At 42.2% G+C, this 17,419-nt stretch overlaps 2 gene segments (V, D, J or C); both read left to right on the top strand.

Annotated features, from left to right (window-relative positions):
• LOC140599256 (immunoglobulin heavy variable 3-74-like) overlaps positions 1-17,419 on the top strand; it is a 571,793-nt gene that overhangs the window by 522,068 nt on the left and 32,306 nt on the right.
• On the top strand, positions 1,777-3,507 carry LOC140599452 (immunoglobulin heavy variable 3-23-like). The segment is given in 3 exon segments: positions 1,777-1,892; positions 1,995-2,321; positions 3,380-3,507. Coding segments are annotated over 3 exon segments (501 nt in total).

Below are 17,419 nucleotides of genomic sequence, written 5' to 3'. Positions count from 1 at the left end.
ACATCCACGAAGGCAAAAGAAACAAAAGCAAACATGAACTATTGGGACTTTATCAAGATAAGAAGCTTTTGCACAGCAAAGGATGCAGTCAACAGAACTAAAAGACAACCTACAGAATGGGAGAAGATATTTGCAAATGACGTATCAGATAAAAGGCTAGGTTTCAAGATCTATAAAGAAGTTCTTAAACTCAACAGCAAAGAAACAAACAATCCAATCATGAAATGGGCAAAAGACATGAACAGAAATCCAACAGAGGAAGACATAGACATGGCCAACCCGCATATGAGAAAATGCTCTGCATCCCTTGCCATCAGGGAAATACAAATCAAAAGCACAATGAGATCCCACCTCACACCAGTGAGAATGGGGAAAATTAACAAGGCAGGAGACAACAAATGTTGGAGAGGATGGGGAGAAAAGGGAACCCTCTTAAACTGTTTGTGGGAATGTGAACTGGTGCAGCCACTCTGGAAAACTGTGTGGAGGTTCCTCAAAGAGTTAAAAATAGACCTGCCCTACAACCCAGCAATTGCACTTTGGGGATTTACCCCAAAGATACAGATGCAATGAAATGCCAGGACACCTGCACCCTGATGTTTTTAGCAGCAATGTCCACAGTAGCCAAACTGTGGAAGGAGCCTCGGTGTCCATCGAAAGATGAATGGATAAAGAAGATGTGGTTTATGTATACAATGGAATATTACTCAGCCATTAGAAATGACAAATAGCCACCAATTGCTTCAACGTGGATGGAATGTGGTATTATGCTGAGTGGGTATTATGCTGGGTATTATGCTGAGTGAAATGAGTCAATCAGAGAACGACAAATATCATATGGTCTCATTCATTTGGGGAATATAAATAATAGTGAAAGGGAATAGGAGGGAAGAGAGAAGAAATGGGTAGGAAAATCAGAAAGGGAGATAGAACACGAAGACTCCTAACTCTGGGAAACGAACTAGGGGTGGTGGAAGTGGATGAGGTCGGGGGTTGGGGCTGAATGGCTGACGGGCACTGAGGTGTACACTTGATGGGATGAGCACTGGATGTTATTCTGTATGTTGGCAAATTGAACACACACAAAAAAATAAATTTATTAATCAAAAAACTGGAAGAAATAACTGATGAGCTCAGGAAAAGTCAGGATATAAAATCAGCAAATAGGTAGTTTATCCAAACTAACAACAAATTACCTATACAAAATGAACAAAATAATCTGCTTTACACTGTTATCAAAAATAAATATTTAGTATTAAAATTTACTAAGGGGATAAAATATTCTATGGAAAATGACCTATGTTGGTGAAACCCTTTTGAAAATGCACCCAACGGGATCCCTGCGTGGCGCAGCGGTTTAGCGCCTGCCTTTGGCCCAGGGTCCAATCCTGGAGACCCAGGATCGAATCCCACATTGGGCTCCCGGTGCATGGAGCCTGCTTCTCCCTCTGCCTGTGTCTCTGCCTCTCTCTCTCTCTCTCTCTCTCTCTCTCTCTCTCATAAATAAATAAATAAATAAATAAATAAATAAATAAATAAATAATATTTTAAAAAATGAAAATGCACCCCAAACGCAAAGATAACTCTGTTTATACATTAGATCTTCATATAGTCATAATGCCATCTACACAAATTGCTATAGAATTGTGGTGCAACACATGTGCTGACTTTTAAAGACTCTAATGTAAGTCTGGAGCTGGTTATATAGTCAAAGGACATGCAAATAGAGTCTTCTCTTTGCTGATTAAACCAGTCCAACCCCGACCTTGCAGCAGGGAGTAGAGCCACATCCCCAGGATCCCCAGGTGAGGCCATTCAGGGATCAGGACAGAACTCAGAGATCATCATGGAGTCTGTGCTCGGCATGGTTTTCCTTGTCGCTATTTTAAAAGGTAATTTATGGAGAACAGAGACCTTGAGTTTGTGAGTGGAGGTGAGTGAGAGAAACAGGGGATGTGGGACAATTTCCTGACCAGGATGTCTTGTGTCTGCAGGTGTCCAGGGTGAGGTGCAGCTGTTGGAGTCTGGGGGAGACCTGGTGAAGCCTGGGGGGTCCCAGAGACTCTCCTGTGTGGCCTCTGGATTCACCTTCAGTAGCTACTACATGAGCTGGGTCCGCCAGGCTCCAGGGAAGGGGATGCAGTGGGTCGCAGAAATTAGCAGTAGTGGAAGTAGCACATGGTACGCAAACGCTGTGAAGGGCCGATTCACCATCTCCAGAGACAATGCCAAGAACACGCTGTATCTGCAGATGAACAGCCTGAGAGCCGAGGACACGGCCGTGTATTACTGTGCGAGGGACACAGTGAGGGCACTTCATTGTGAGCCCAGACACAAACCTCCCTGTAGAAGGGGATCAGGACCACCAGGGGGTGCACACTCCTCACCACTTCTGTCTTGAAGTTCCAGGAGCAGGTGCAGATGGAGGTTCTGGGCAGGTTTACTGTCAGGGCCTGGGTTTCCTCTCCAAGGTGTAGTTTCCCTGAGAGAGCCTCTCTAGGTACAGGATATTTTTACCTATTCAGTCTCTAACTTACAATCTTTGTTGTCATAGAAAGAGAAATATAGTAATGTCCACAAATGGCAGTTTCTGATTTGGAAACTTTGTTGGATTTAGTCAACAGCTCTTCTTATATGCACAAGGACATATTTGCTTAAACTTTCCCTAAATATCAGTTTATTACCCATTTCTCCTTGTACTGCAACTTCTCCTTTTTAAGAATCCAAGCTGCATACATGGTACATGAAATAACCACTCAGCTCAGTGTGCAAGGTTTTTAGAAACCGCTAAAACTACATGCTGGTCATGACACTACAAGGGGGTCAAAAATCAAAAGGAGAGAAGACGGACTGCAGTTGTGATCTCAGTCTTGAATCACACTGACAAAAACAATATTAGCTTCAACCTGGGAAAACAAGAGACCCCAAGAAGTGAGTTGTGAGGATGTGTAGTGAAGGCCCCCCCCCACACACACACACAGACACAGACAGAAGAGTGCAAACCTTTATCACCTTCATCATCGGGTCTGTTGAGAGCAGGTCAGGCCTCTCAGCAAGTCATAAGTGCTTGGATTTGGGAAGGACACTGGCTCAGGGTGTGTGTTTTGGGTCAGTGGTGGGGAAGAGGTCCTGCTCCAGGAGGGGCTTGTGTGGAGTCAGTGTCCCACCTGCATCAAAGGAGGAAATTCAATGGTTCCTGCGGGATTTCTCATGAGTGGGGCAGGAGGAGAAGAGGGAGGACTGGTGATCACAGAATTTAGCAGGTACCACTCAATGATATTCTGTGATGACAAATTCAACTAAACTATTATGAAAACTGGAGAGAACAAAAGTGGAGGAGGACCTTCCACCTGCAAGGAATAACTCATGGAATCTTCAGGTGCGGATATCAGCTCATTGTATGTGACCTCTGCCATCCCCATGTTGGAACCTAACGCTCTTGTGATGGGAGGAGGAGGTGTAGCCTTAGAGGAGCACTTAGTTCAGGAGGTGCAGCCCTTGATGTGATCAGGTTCCTTATACATCAGAACTGGGAAATCTCCCTGACCCAGGCCCCATGCAAAATGACAGGAAAGGACAGGCCAGGACGTGGGTGCTTCCAGGCACCACATATGCCTGCATCTGGACCTTAGACTTCCCAGACTCCAGAACTGTGATAATGAGTGTCTGTAGTTTAATCCACCCAGTCTGGGAGTGTAGTGACACCACCCAGACACATTAAAACAGGGTCGCATCTCTTTTTTGTCCTTTACAACCTGGTCCCAGTGAAACAGTGAGGTTATGACAAAATAGCAGGAAACCCATACCCAGACTCACTGTCCTCAGCCGCCTTCCATGCTCCTGTGCTTAGTAGCTCTGCATCATGTTGGTGCCACACATTCCACCTACAATCCTTGGGTTCTTTAGACGCATTAGTGTCCTGGGATTCCTGCCTCTTTACCACCTGAGTAGCTTTAACCCAGGCACATCCCCATGGAAGCAGACATCTAAAAGGTCAGATTTTCCTGTCTGCTGCTCATAACACTATACAGAATATTCTGGATCAGCCTCCCTCCCTGGTTTAATCACCACAGCTATATCTCCCCATGACAACATCCACACCTCCTATGTTCAAAAGGAGGTTGATTTTCCACCTGCGGAGTTGCAGTTTTTGTTCTCTCAGAACTCTGACTGATTTCATGGGTGATCAGAATGATTCGATAACTACCTATCATGTTCCAGGAACGAGACAAGCTCAGGGACCCTGATCCAGCACCTTAACTCCTCCCTCCCAATGCTGTTATAGCAAAGACCATGTGGGGAATTCCTTATGCTTTATATGCTGAAGATAAAATGGGGATTCTGGAATTTTATGTCAAAATCGCCAGGTTTATTTCCCTCCGAACTCTTACCTCAGTCCTGTGGATTCATTTTGTGTTTGAGTGTATGTTGTACAATAATTGTATTCTTTTGCAGTAAGTAATGGTGACATATGTGGGTCATGCACATAATCTCACTAATGAGTGACATAGAGAGGAAAGGACCTCTCAACATGTGACACAGGCTTTGGGCAGGAGGTCGGGCATCCTTCGCAAGGACAAGAATGTGGGAATATTGTTATCACAACTCTGTCTTCATGCCATTGAGGTAGATGCACTTTGGATGGTGTGGGCAGCCAGCAGTCCCCCAGATGCACATGATCCTTTCAGGAACAGAAGTTGCTGGATCTGTAGGCAGAGCAGAAGTCCTGTCTCATTTTGCAGGGTCAAGGGGACTGACCCAAGAAACTCAAATTTGAGGTGGATCAGAGCAGCAAACTGGAATTGAATTCCTTAACCTTGGTTTATTCTCTAAGTCTCTATCTTCCTCTGTGTGTACAAAAGCTAGTTCTAGCTCCTGCTCCAGAATAACAGCTTTATGACAAAGAGATCACATACCGTACTGGTTCTGGGTCTTCAGAGAGTGTCTGTGGTGTGCGCTGCATGCACTGTGTTGTCCTGTTTTGGCTGCTATTTCTTTCAGGCAAGGCATCTACACAGGCCCTTTTTGCCTGCAGTGGGCAGTGTGTGGTTCCTGGCCAGCATGTGGTGAGTTTTAACTGGATGTACTCTGTCCTGCTTGTTAAATAAACCCTGATACCACCTCCACTAGAACTGAGGCCCTGCAGAATTCTCTGGTCAGGATATATGGATGGGCTAGGGTGCAGCCGGTCTGGGAAACCATATGGTGCAACATCAAATAGGTAATAGTAGACCTACCCTATGATCCAGCAACTGCACTACTGGGCATTTACTCTAAGAATACAAAAGTACTGGGCTGCCCAGGTGTCTCAGCCATTGAGCGCATGCCTTCAGCTCAGGTCATGTTCCCAATCTGGGGATTGGGTCTCATACTGGGCTCCTGGGAGGAGTGTGCTTCTCCCTCTATGTCACTGTCTCTTTGCATCTCCCATGAATAAATAAATAAAATCAGTGAAAGTAAAATAATCCTGAGACATCTGGGTGGCTTAGTGGTTGAGCGTCTGCCTTTGGCTCAGGGCATAATCCCAGAATCCAGGGATCGAGTCTCACATCAGGCTTCCTGCATTTAGCCTGCTTCTCCCTCTGCCAAGGTCTCTGACTCTCTCTGTTTGTGTGTGTCTCCCATGAATAAATAAATAAAATCTTTTTTAAAAAATGAAAGAATATTCAAAGGAAAACAGGACCATTGACATACTCACTATTATAAAAACGAATATAGAAGCACTGAGGTGGATACTTGACGGGATGAGCACTGGGTGTTATGCTATATGTTGGCAAATTGAACTCCGATAAAAGAATATACAAAAAAAAGTACTAATTCAGAGGGATGTGCATTTATGTTACAGCAGCATTATGTACATTAGCCAAACTATGGAAACAATCCATACATGAATGAAATCTAATCCATTTGCAACTACGGGGATTGAGGTAGCAAGTATGTTAAGTGAAGTAAGTCAGAGTAAGAAGAACACTGCAGGATTTCAGTCATATGTTGAATTTAAGAAAGAAAAAAAATGAGCAAAGGAGAAAATAAAACATTGATACATACAGCAAGTAATAGCTCCTTCATTACAGATTACAAGTTGGTGGTTACAACCTGGGAGATAATTGGGGTATGGTTGACCTGTCAGATGGGGATTAAGGAGTGTATTATTGTGCAGGACACATTGTGAGAACCCACAGCCTGGGAGTGTCAAAAACCCTGTTGAGAGGAGAACTGTGGTGGAGGGCTGAGGAGGTGACAGGGACAAGGATTCTCCTGACCTCATCACACCAATGTGTCAGGGGTTTAGGACAGAGATAATGCTGTCATGTGCACACCATTCTCTCTATTATGGTTTGAAGCAACAGCTACACTGAAGGAATGGTAAAGGTTTAACACTTTGCATCAAGAAAAAAAACATTTATTACTTTTTGTGGTGGGGGATATTTGCAATCTCTATATGGTTAGAAGGAGGGAATGCTCCTTGAGGCATCATCTAAGAAGACTTGGGAAGTGTCAGGCTGCAGAGTCTGGGACTATAGATCTGTCTTATCAAGCATGGGATATCTCCCCCCCCCCTTTTTTTTGAAATGTGACAATGTTCTTGGGGTAAAGAAAGGATGTGAGCTCCATGGATAAATTTATCTGTCCTAGTCTCCATGTGAGCACCACAACCATCCCTTTCTCATAGGATACTCATGAATTCATGGTCACAAGTCCTGGGCTGACAGGTGTGCCAGGTTCAGGCTCAGTCTAGGTCACCACATCATTTTTGCTGCCCCCCTTCAGTGCTGTGTTCCTGCAGAGGTTCCTTTTCACACCACCCAGCTAGTGTGTGGTCCTGCCCCTGGGACAGTGATGGTGGTCACCACAAACCTGGGCATTATTGTGTGACCTGGAATGTGACACTGAATACCCAACCTATATTCTTTCCATGACCACACAAAGGGCTCGTGTCTACAGACTTTTATTTCCCTACCATCTGGAGGTCTACCTGAAGTCAGCTCCATCAACTAGAGTCCATGCTTGCAGGGCAACACCCTTGCAGATTCCTGGGTGTTCAGACCGTTCCTCCCTGTTTCCAGAGCAGCTGTACTTGCATTTTCATGTTATGATTCTTCTTCCACCTTCACAGAGGAAAGATCATTGAGAACCAGTAGTCACATTACTTCCTTTTTGGGAACTCACCTCCTCTATTACCTCTAATAAGAGCACTGACATTACTTGAGGAGCCACCAAGATGCTCCATAAAGAGTATTATTTTATTTTCTGTCACTTATGTGCACTTCACACACACTGTTACATGTTTCAGGAGTACATCACAGTGACAGGACGGAATATATGGTGGGCTATGCTCTTGCCCAGGGGTTCCACCATCAGGAAATTATATTAATCTTAGGATGTCTAAATTAATGAGACTCAGAAATGGCCCTTTTACCATGTAATAGAACATTCACAGTTTCCATCCATGATCAGGACACCACAGTCCACCCTGAGAATCCAAGCTCCACATCCAGCCCACGTGCTAATACATTTATCACATCCCTACAGCCCTCGAACCTTCAGCCTAGAAATGCAAAATCTCCAGTCCAAATCTGTCTAACTATCCTCCACCCAAATTCCCACATCTCATCATCTCAAACACATGTGGGCAGGGCTCAGTGTATGATCACCCTGGGAATGTCTCCTCTAAACCTGAGGATGCATGATTCTAAAAATAATTCTGATTCCAAAATGCCTGGTGGACCTCACAAGGAGCACCAGCTGTAGACCCTCCCAGTGCAGGGATCACATGGAGAGGATATAGGAGTTGGACATATATTTCTAAGAACAACTTGGAAACAATTAGGTTCTGAGGCCTGGAGTTCTCTCTAGTTCCGGAATCTACACTGGGTCTGTCGCTCTTCCCTTGGGGACCTCTATCCCTTTCAGGATCCGTGTCAGTGTGAGTACATGTGTGTTTACCAGCATGCTCTCTGGTCTGAAAATTAAGGGAGACCCATGGCCATGTTACAAGTTATCCTCTCTCCCTGTCAGCCCCACCTGGGTGGGGTCCTACCTCTACAACTTCTTAAACACTTTGCAGGGCTCTGCTGCATGAGCAGGGATTCATTGCATATGAATAAAATAAACTCAAAGCCACACTACAACACTGGAAATAACAATATTTTATTGACGATATAATCCCCAATTTTCACAAATCCTGGTGCTTAGTTTGGCCACCATGCAGTGTCTATCATGGTACTGATCTCGAAACGTCAATTATTTGCATCTATTTTTACATAGTGTTGAGGATGATCTCCATGGAGGAATTATCCAGAACCTGACATGAAATGGGACCATATCCAGTTCAGGGGGAGTTGATGATAGAGGTGATCATGCTGCCAGCCAGTGCTTCACATGGTTCACCCCACACCAGCTGCCCAGCATCCCTATGCAGTTTTGGGCTCATGGAGAGGGAAGGGCATCAAGTGTGGTATCCTGTGTCTCAAGCCCAACTGTGCACATCAATGTATTCATGGACTATCGCTAAGAGAAATTACACACTGTGCACATATCTCAAGAACATGTCCTTGCTTCCACAGTCTATGAAAATGATTTGTCCATTGACCCCATCTTATTGAACAATGTCATCCCTCTCTCTCTTAATCACAGTGACGCTAGCACAAGGTCCTGAGGATACATTCCTAATCTCTGCAGGCTGACACCACCACCTCTGCAGGCAGGAGGAATGCCCCCAGTCTATACCTCTATACCAAATCCTCTAGTAGAGAAGACCCAGGGTGAGGGTTCCTGGATCAAGTTGAGGAGAAGATTATGTGTCTTGGTGGCTCCAGTCCTGAAGAATGGAGTGTCCCTTTGAGACCAAGGACATGAGGTCACAGATCTAAGTGCTCACGGTTCCTCCCCTACAGACTCAGTCTCCATGTGGCAGGGCCCTGTGTCTGACCCACATGTGAATCACGACATTTATGAGAATGGAAATATCCCCAAAATCTCACTTTGGTTGAAAATCCATGCACTGGGTTTAGGGCAGTGACTCTTGCATCCCCGCCTGGGCATCCTGTGCTCCTCACCCCTGTTGCTGACTACCATTTCCTCTGAGTGCTCATGTTGTAAGCTTTCTCAGGGAAGGCAAGTCCTCTCCCTATCCTGTGGTGTCCCTCTCCACAGGAGATATGTCCCTGGCGCCCCTGCAGGAGTCTGTTTCTGGGCTGGGGAAACCCAGGCAGACCCTTACACTCACATGCTCCTTCTCTGGGTTCTCACTGCGCATGTCAGTGTGGGTGTCACATGGGTCCTTTACCCACCAGGGGAAGGCACTGGAGTCAATGCCACGTCTGGTGGGAGAGCGCTAAGTACCACAGCCTGTCTCTGAACAGCAGCAAAATGTATAGAAAGTCCAACACCTGGAAAGATAAAGGATTATGTTTCACAGCAGAAGCACATCTATTCAACCTGAAGAACAACCAGCCTGATGAGATAATACAGCAGAGCATCTGTCATTCAATCACAAGTCCACGTTTGAGCATGAGAACAGAATTGCTACAGTTTATGAAAACAACACCATGAAAATCAATTGCAAGAGTCTATATTCATATCACATAAAAATACTGAGTTACTAGAGACCAATTAGGGAACAGGTCAACATTGAGGAGACCAGGAAAAAAAACAAGACTTTTAAATATATTGTCAATGGATAAACTATTCATAGGCAATCATTAATCATTAAATTGGAATGTTATAGATAAAATTTTAATATGCATAACACCAAATATTAAGAATACACTTTGTGAAAATCAACTACATTTTTCTACCCAAGTATTAACCCTGGGTGGCGCAGCGGTTTGCCGCCTGCCTTTGGCCCAGGGAGCAATCCTGAAGACCCGGGATCAAATCCCACGTCAGGCTCCCGGTGCATGGAACCTCCTTCTACCTCTGCCTGTGTCTCTGCCTCTCTCTCTCTCTCTGTGTGTGTGTGACTATCATAAATAAATAAAAAAAGGGATCCCTGGGTGGCGCAGCGGTTTGGCGCCTGCCTTTGGCCCAGGGCGCGATCCTGGAGACCCGGGATCGAGTCCCACATCGGGCTCCCGGCGCATGGAGCCTGCTTCTCCCTCTGCCTGTTTCTCTGCCTCTCTCTCTCTCTCTCTCTCTCTCTCTCTCTCTCTGTGACTATCATTAAAAAAAAATAAAATAAATAAATAAATAAATAAATAAAAATTAAAAAAAAAGGTAATGAAATACAAAATATGGACCAAGGAAAAACTTGCACAAATTTCATAACCAACAAAGTACTTTCACCTGAATATCATAAGAACCCTCAAACTCAATAGAAAAAAAAACAATGACATCCATCTATACAACAGGCAGAGCCTTGTGTAGACATGTTATACAGGAGGGTACAGACACATGAATTAAGCACAAGAGAGGACACTTTCCACCAGCAGGACTACGTTAGGACACCTCCACTGATTCCAGCCATCTCCTGCTACTGCTTCTTCCCACAAACTGAGGTCTAGACCTTCCTCGCACTCAGATGGAAATGAGGGAATGTGTCCGGGAACAGATGTGGAGCTCTGTGTAGTATGTGGTGTGCACCGTGATGGTTGCCATAGTACCTACACCACGTGGTTCCTTCCATCCAGAGTTTCCCATAGCCTATTCTCCACATCCTCACCAGCACATGGTCCTTCTCATTTTCTTTCCTGTGGTTCTTTCATCACCAGGGAAACAACTGTGAGAAGATACCTCAGTGGTTTGGGGTTGGATTCATAGGATGTTAGTTTGTTGGACCTTGATTTATATATGTTTGTTGCCTTGTATGTATTTATTTATCTTCTTTATCCACTCTTCTGTCCATAAATATTCTGGCTTTTTCCACAGTTTGACCTTTGGAACATTGCTAATATAAACATGGGGGTGCAGTTGCCCCTTCGTGTATATATATATATATATATATATATATATATATATATAGTCACTATATATATACAAAATCATGCAATTAATGGGTCACAGAGTGTTCACAACCAAAAAAGGAACTAGACATAATACACCCTGCAACATATCTCATCAATATTTATATAATAAGATATCAGAGCTGGAATCCAGGACAAGATTTATGTTTTCTAGCTGGGTTTGAAAAAGCACACAAAATTATAGACACTCCTTAGGGTGGAAATGCAAAATAATCAGGCCAAAATTTAAAATGCTCTAAGTTAGATGCAGGTTGAATCGGAAGCTCTAACAACAAGGGTAAATATAACAGAAGAGAGTAAGGAACATAGAAGACAAGGTGATGATGACAAGGAAGAAAAGAGAGTAAATGGACCATGTGAGGAGAATTTTAAAAATCAGTGAGACCAAAAAATGAATCAAAATTAGAATGATTGGGGTTCCTGAGGAGAATAAAGAGAGAGGGAGAAAGAAGGTATATTTGCACAAATATAGAAGAAAATCAATTTAGGGATCCCTGGGTGGCTCAGCGGTTTAGCGCCTGTCTTTGGCCCAGGGCATGATCCTGAAGTCACAGAATCAAGTCCCACATCGGGCTCCCTACATGGAGCCTGCTTCTACCTCTGCCTGTGTCTCTGCCTCTCTCTCTCTCTCTGTGTCTCTCATGAATAAATAAATAAAATCTTTTTTATTTTTTTTTAAATTTATGATAGTCACAGAGAGAGAGAGAGAGAGGCAGAGACACAGGCAGAGGGAGAAGCAGGCTCCATGCACCGGGAGCCCGACGTGGGATTCGATCCCAGGTCTCCAGGATCGCGCCCTGGGCCAAAGGTAGGCGCCAAACCGCTGCGCCACCCAGGGATCCCTAAAATCTTTTTTAAAAAAGAAGAAAATCATTTTCGACACAAAGAAAGATCCAAATGCAATTGAGCGTGTAAAGAACCACTTATTATGTCAATGGGCATCAAAAGAAACTTTGAGTAGCAACACTTATATCAGAAGAACTAGACTATGAACCAAACTGTAATAAGAGTTGAAGTGAAAAAAAAGAAACAAAGAGAGAGAAAAAAAAAAAGGATGAAGAAGCATACTATATCACTAAATGTTCAATCCAAAGCAGATATAACTATTCTATATATGTGTGTGCCTAAAGGTGATGTAGGCCAGGATATAATCCACGTAACAATAAAATTAAAGACACAGATTGATAATAACACAATAATAGTGGGAACTTAATCCCATGGACATCAGGGAAGCAGAATCCAAGCATAATCTCAACAAGGAAACAAGGGCTTAGAACAACACACTGGACCAAATGGACTTCAAAGATACATACACAGTATTTCCTCGTAAAATAGGAGAATACACATTCTTCTCCAGGGCACATGGAAAATTCTTAAAATTCTTCAGATTTGATCACATAGGTAGTCACACATCCAGTCTCAAGTGGTACAGAAAAGCTAAATTCATTCCATTGATATTTTCAGACCATAATGTGATCAAACTAGAAGTGAACCACAGTAAAAACTATAGAAGGTACATAAATACATGGGGGTAAAAAAAAGTCCTACTGAAGAAATAATGGGTTGACCAGGAAGTTAAAGATTTAAATCATACATGGCAGCAATCAAAATGAAAGCATGACACTATCAAAACTTTGGACACAGCATAAAGGGGCCCTCAGAGAGAAGCATAGAATAATACAGGCCTTCTTAAGAAACAAGAGAGTCTCATATATGCAAGTTAAACTTGGAGAAAGAACAGCAAAGAAAGCATAAATCTAGTGGGAAAGAGAAATAATCAAGATTGGAGCAGAAATCAAGGATATAGAAGTAAAAAAAAGACAGTAGATCAACTCACCTTGGGGCTGATTCTTTGAAAGAATTCATAAGATTGTAAAACTACAGGCAGACTTGTCAAAAAGACAAGAAAAAGGACCCAAATTAATAAAATCATTAAGGAATAAGGAGAGATCACAACCAACAGACAATAAATACAAACAAGTATAAGAGAATGTTCCCAAAATAGGAATGGAAGTAAAACTTCCAAACCCATTCTCGATGTCAGCATTACCTTGACCCCCCAAACCAAGCAATTACCGCACCAACAAGGAGAATTACACAATATCCCTGACCAATGTGGGTGTAGAAATTCTCACCAACTTTCTAGCCAATATAATCCAATTGTATACTGAAAGGATTATTCACTATGACCAAATGAGATTTCTTCTTGACCTGCAAGGGTAGTTCAACACCTACAAACCAATCAACATGGCAAACCACAGTAATGAAAGAAAGGAAAATAATTATTTGATCTCCTCAACTGATGCAAAAATAGTAGTTGACAAAAGAGATCATTCTTTTTTTTATGTATTTTTTTAAATTAATTTTTATTGGTGTTCAATTTACCAACATACAGAAAAACACCCAGTGCTCATCCCGTCAAGTGTCCACCTCAGTGCCCGTCACCCATTCCCCTCCAACACCCGCCCTCCTCCCCCCTTCCACCACCCCTAGTTCGTTTCCCCGAGTTAGGAGTCTTTATGTTCTGTCTCCCTTCCTGATATTTCCCAACATTTCTTCTCCCTTCCTTTATATTCCCTTTCACTATTATTTATATTCCCCAAATGAATGAGAACATACACTGCTTGTCCTTCTCCGATTGACTTATTTCACTCAGCATAATACCCTCCAGTTCCATTCTTTTTTAATGAACAGCTTCTTCTGTGTTAAGATAGAGGGAAACTACTCAACATCACGAAAGCATCTTCAAAAAGCCCAGAGTCAATATCATCCTCAACAGGGAAAAATTGAGAGCATTTTCCGTGAGGTCAGGAACACGACAGAGATGTTCACTCATCACTCTTCAATATAGTACTAGAAGTCTTCGTCTCAGCAATCAGACAATGAAAAGAAGTAAACTGTATCCAAATCAGCAAAGAAAAAGTCAAAATTCCACGCTTCACAGATGACATGATACTTTATGTAGAAACCCCAAAAGATTCCAACAAAAACCTCCTAGAACACAGGAATTCAGTAAGTCAAAGCATATAAAATCAATACATGGAAGTCAGTGGCATTCCTATTCACTAAAAACGAAAAAGAATAAAGAGAAATCAAGGAATGAATTCCACTTATAATTTCACCAGGCAAGAAGCACCAGGCAAGAAGGAACAAATCTAACCAGGGAGAAAAAGTATGTGTAATCTGAAAACTGAGAAAGAAATTGAAGGAAACACAAAGAAATGGAAAAATATTCTATCATCATGGATTAGAAGAACAAATATTGACAAAATATCTGTGCTACCCAAATCTACAGTCAATGCAAACCCTGTCAAAGTACTACCACCATTTTTCTCAGAACTGGAATAAACAATCGTGTAATGTATGAAACCAGCAAAGACCCTGAATAGGCAAAGGGATGTTGAGAAGAAAAACAATCAGGAGACATCACAATGCCTGACATCAAGCTGTATTACAAAACTGTGATCTTCAAGACAGTGTGGTACTGGCACAGAAACAGACTCATGGATCAAAGGATAAGAAGAGAGAATCCAGAAATGGACCACCAACTCCATGTACCCCAGACGATTTTGGTGTTAACACTATTCCTCTTTCAGATCCTATGGGGTCCCTCCTGTGACTACAGGATGCTGGATTGGAAAGCGTTCCATAGCAGCCAAGTTCTGTTTCTGGGCTGGGCACAGGAGATGTGGGTCTCAAATAATTTCTGCTCAGTGTCTTCTTGCTCTCCTCCAGCAGGAGCACTGGTGGGGGCTTTATGTGATAGGTTCCCATCCTACAGGGGAGGGATGCATGAGCATGGGATCGGTTTAATGATGGCGTCTTGGACAACTTCACACTATAATACCATCACCATATGAGATGTCAAGGTACCTATTACATATTCAGGCTGAACCTCATGATCCTTTGTCACTTTTGTGCCAGGGTCTGGGGCTTCCTTTCCATCAAATATTTAACCCAGGGAGACTCTCTGGACACAGGATTCTATGTTGACCTATTCAGTGTTTACCTACAAATATACTTGTAATGGGAAGAGAAATACACTAAACTACACATATGAAACATTCACATGCATTGCTTATTCCTGTCCCTAAATACAAAAACATTATCAATATCCTGATGCTCATCAACTTATGCTTCACAGGAGACAAACTGACTTGGTGTGCATCACAGGATCACCCAGATCAACCAGCAAGCATGCTACAAGTAGCAAAAAGTGCATGCAGGACACGAGGCTACAGAGGCATTAACAATTCCAGAAACAGAGGAAAGTCCTCTGGTGGGGTCAGTATCTTGGACCATGATCACAGCATCAATGTCAGTGATCTTTGTATTGGATATACACATTTATAAGGATGTCGTGTCTTTTCTCATCTCTTATTTAGGTGTTCATATTGAAACCAGTTTTCTGATATGAGAATTTGCTACTGCAGAATTCTTGGATGACCACTAGCAAGAAAAAAGGTTATCCACTAACTCAATTTCAATCTAGAGGTGTTGGATTGAAAATGATCCTCTTAACAGCAGAGAAAGATGATATCATGCACTAAGGTCAAGAACATGACACGAATGTCCACTCTCAAAAAAGTTCTTCAGTATAGCACTGGAAGTCCTTGACTCAGCAATCAGGCGAGAAGAAATAAAAGTTTGGAAATCAAGAAAAAAATAAGTCAAAATTTCACTCTCCACGTATGACAAGGTACTCCACATAGAAAACACAAAGGATTCCAGGAAAACATTTTATATCTGAGTCAGCAATTCAGCAAAGTAGCAGGATATACATTCAATGCCCAGAAGTCAGGTACATTTTACACTAACAATGATAGAGTACAAAGAGAAACCCAGGATTCCATGGCATTTATAATTGCAACAACACAACAAAAATAATTAACAGTGAATCGAATCAAAGAGGTAAAGGATGTGTACACTGAGAATTCAAGAACACTTAGGTTGGAAATTGAGGAAGACACAAAGGAATGAAAAACATTCCATGCTCAAGAATTAGAAAAAGTGGAGGGGGAGGTGGGCAGGGGGTGGGGGTGACTGGGTGACAGGCACTGAGGGGGTACTTGATGGGATGAGCACTGGGTGTTCTTCTATATGTTGTCAAATTGAACACCAATAAAACATCAATTTATTATATATATATATATATATATATATATATATATATATATATATTCTTAAATGTCTATGCTACCCAAGGAAATCTACATAGTTAATGTAATCTCTATCAAAATACCATCATTTTTCAGACACGTAGAAAAAAAAAATCTTAAAATTTGAATTGAAGCTGAAAAGACCATAAATACCAATGGGATGGTGCAGAAGAAAATCAAAGCAGGCGGCATCACAATGCCTGATGTCAAGCTGTATTACAAAACTGTGATAATCCAAACCGTGTGGCACTGGTGCAAAACAGACATATAGATCAATAGAAAAGAGTAGAGAAGCCAGATATGGGCCCTCAAATGTATGGTCAATAAACTTCGACAGAATAGGAAAGAATATCCCCTGGGAAAATTAAACAGTCTCAAAGATAATTGGTATGGGGAAAATTGAAGAGCTCCTGCAGAAGAATTAAACTGGACCATTGTCTTATACCAGACAAAAAGATAAAGTCAAATGGTTAAAAGATATAAATGTCAGACAACAAACCATCAAAATCATTGTGAGGAGAAGAAAGAAAAGACTGTCTTTCTTCCAGTGGAAAATCTTTCGTACTTTATCGAATGTTAGTTGACCATAAAGTTGAGGGTCCACTCCTGGATTCTCTATACTGTTCCATTGATCTATGTGTCTGTTTTTGTGCCAGTACCACACTGTCTTGATGACCACAGCTTTGTAGTACAACCTGAAATCTGGCATTGTGATGCCCCCAGCTATGCTTTTCTTTTTTTAAATTCCCCTGGCTATTTGGGGTCTTTTCTGATTCCACACAAATCTTAAAATAATTCATTCTAACTCTCTGAAGAAAATCCATGGTATTTTGATAGGGATTGCATTAAACATGTAAATTTCCCTGGGTAACATTGACATTTTCACAATATTAATTCTGCCAATCCATGAACACGGAATATTTTGCAAGATACATCCACGAAGGCAAAAGAAACAAAAGCAAAAATGAACTATTGGGACTTCATCAAGATAAGAAGCTTTTGCACAGCAAAGGTTACAGTCAACAAAACTAAAAGGCAACCTACAGAACGGGAGAAGATATTTGCAAATGACATATCAGATAAAGAGCTAGTTTCTGAGATCTATAAAGGACTTATTAAACTCAGCAGCAAAGAGACAAACAATCCAATCATGAAATGGGCAAAAGACATGAACAGAAATATCACAGAGGAAGACATAGACATGGCCAACAAGAAAATGCTCTGCATCACTTGCCATCAGGGAAATACAAATCAAAACCACAATGAGATATCACCTCACACCAGTCAGAATGGGGA

Source organism: Vulpes vulpes, chromosome 6 (assembly GCF_048418805.1).
Source record: "Vulpes vulpes isolate BD-2025 chromosome 6, VulVul3, whole genome shotgun sequence".
In the NCBI taxonomy this organism is placed as follows: Eukaryota; Metazoa; Chordata; class Mammalia; order Carnivora; family Canidae; genus Vulpes; species Vulpes vulpes.
The sequence above is the reverse complement of the archived record's forward strand: the minus strand, read 5'-3'. Positions and strand labels throughout refer to the sequence as shown.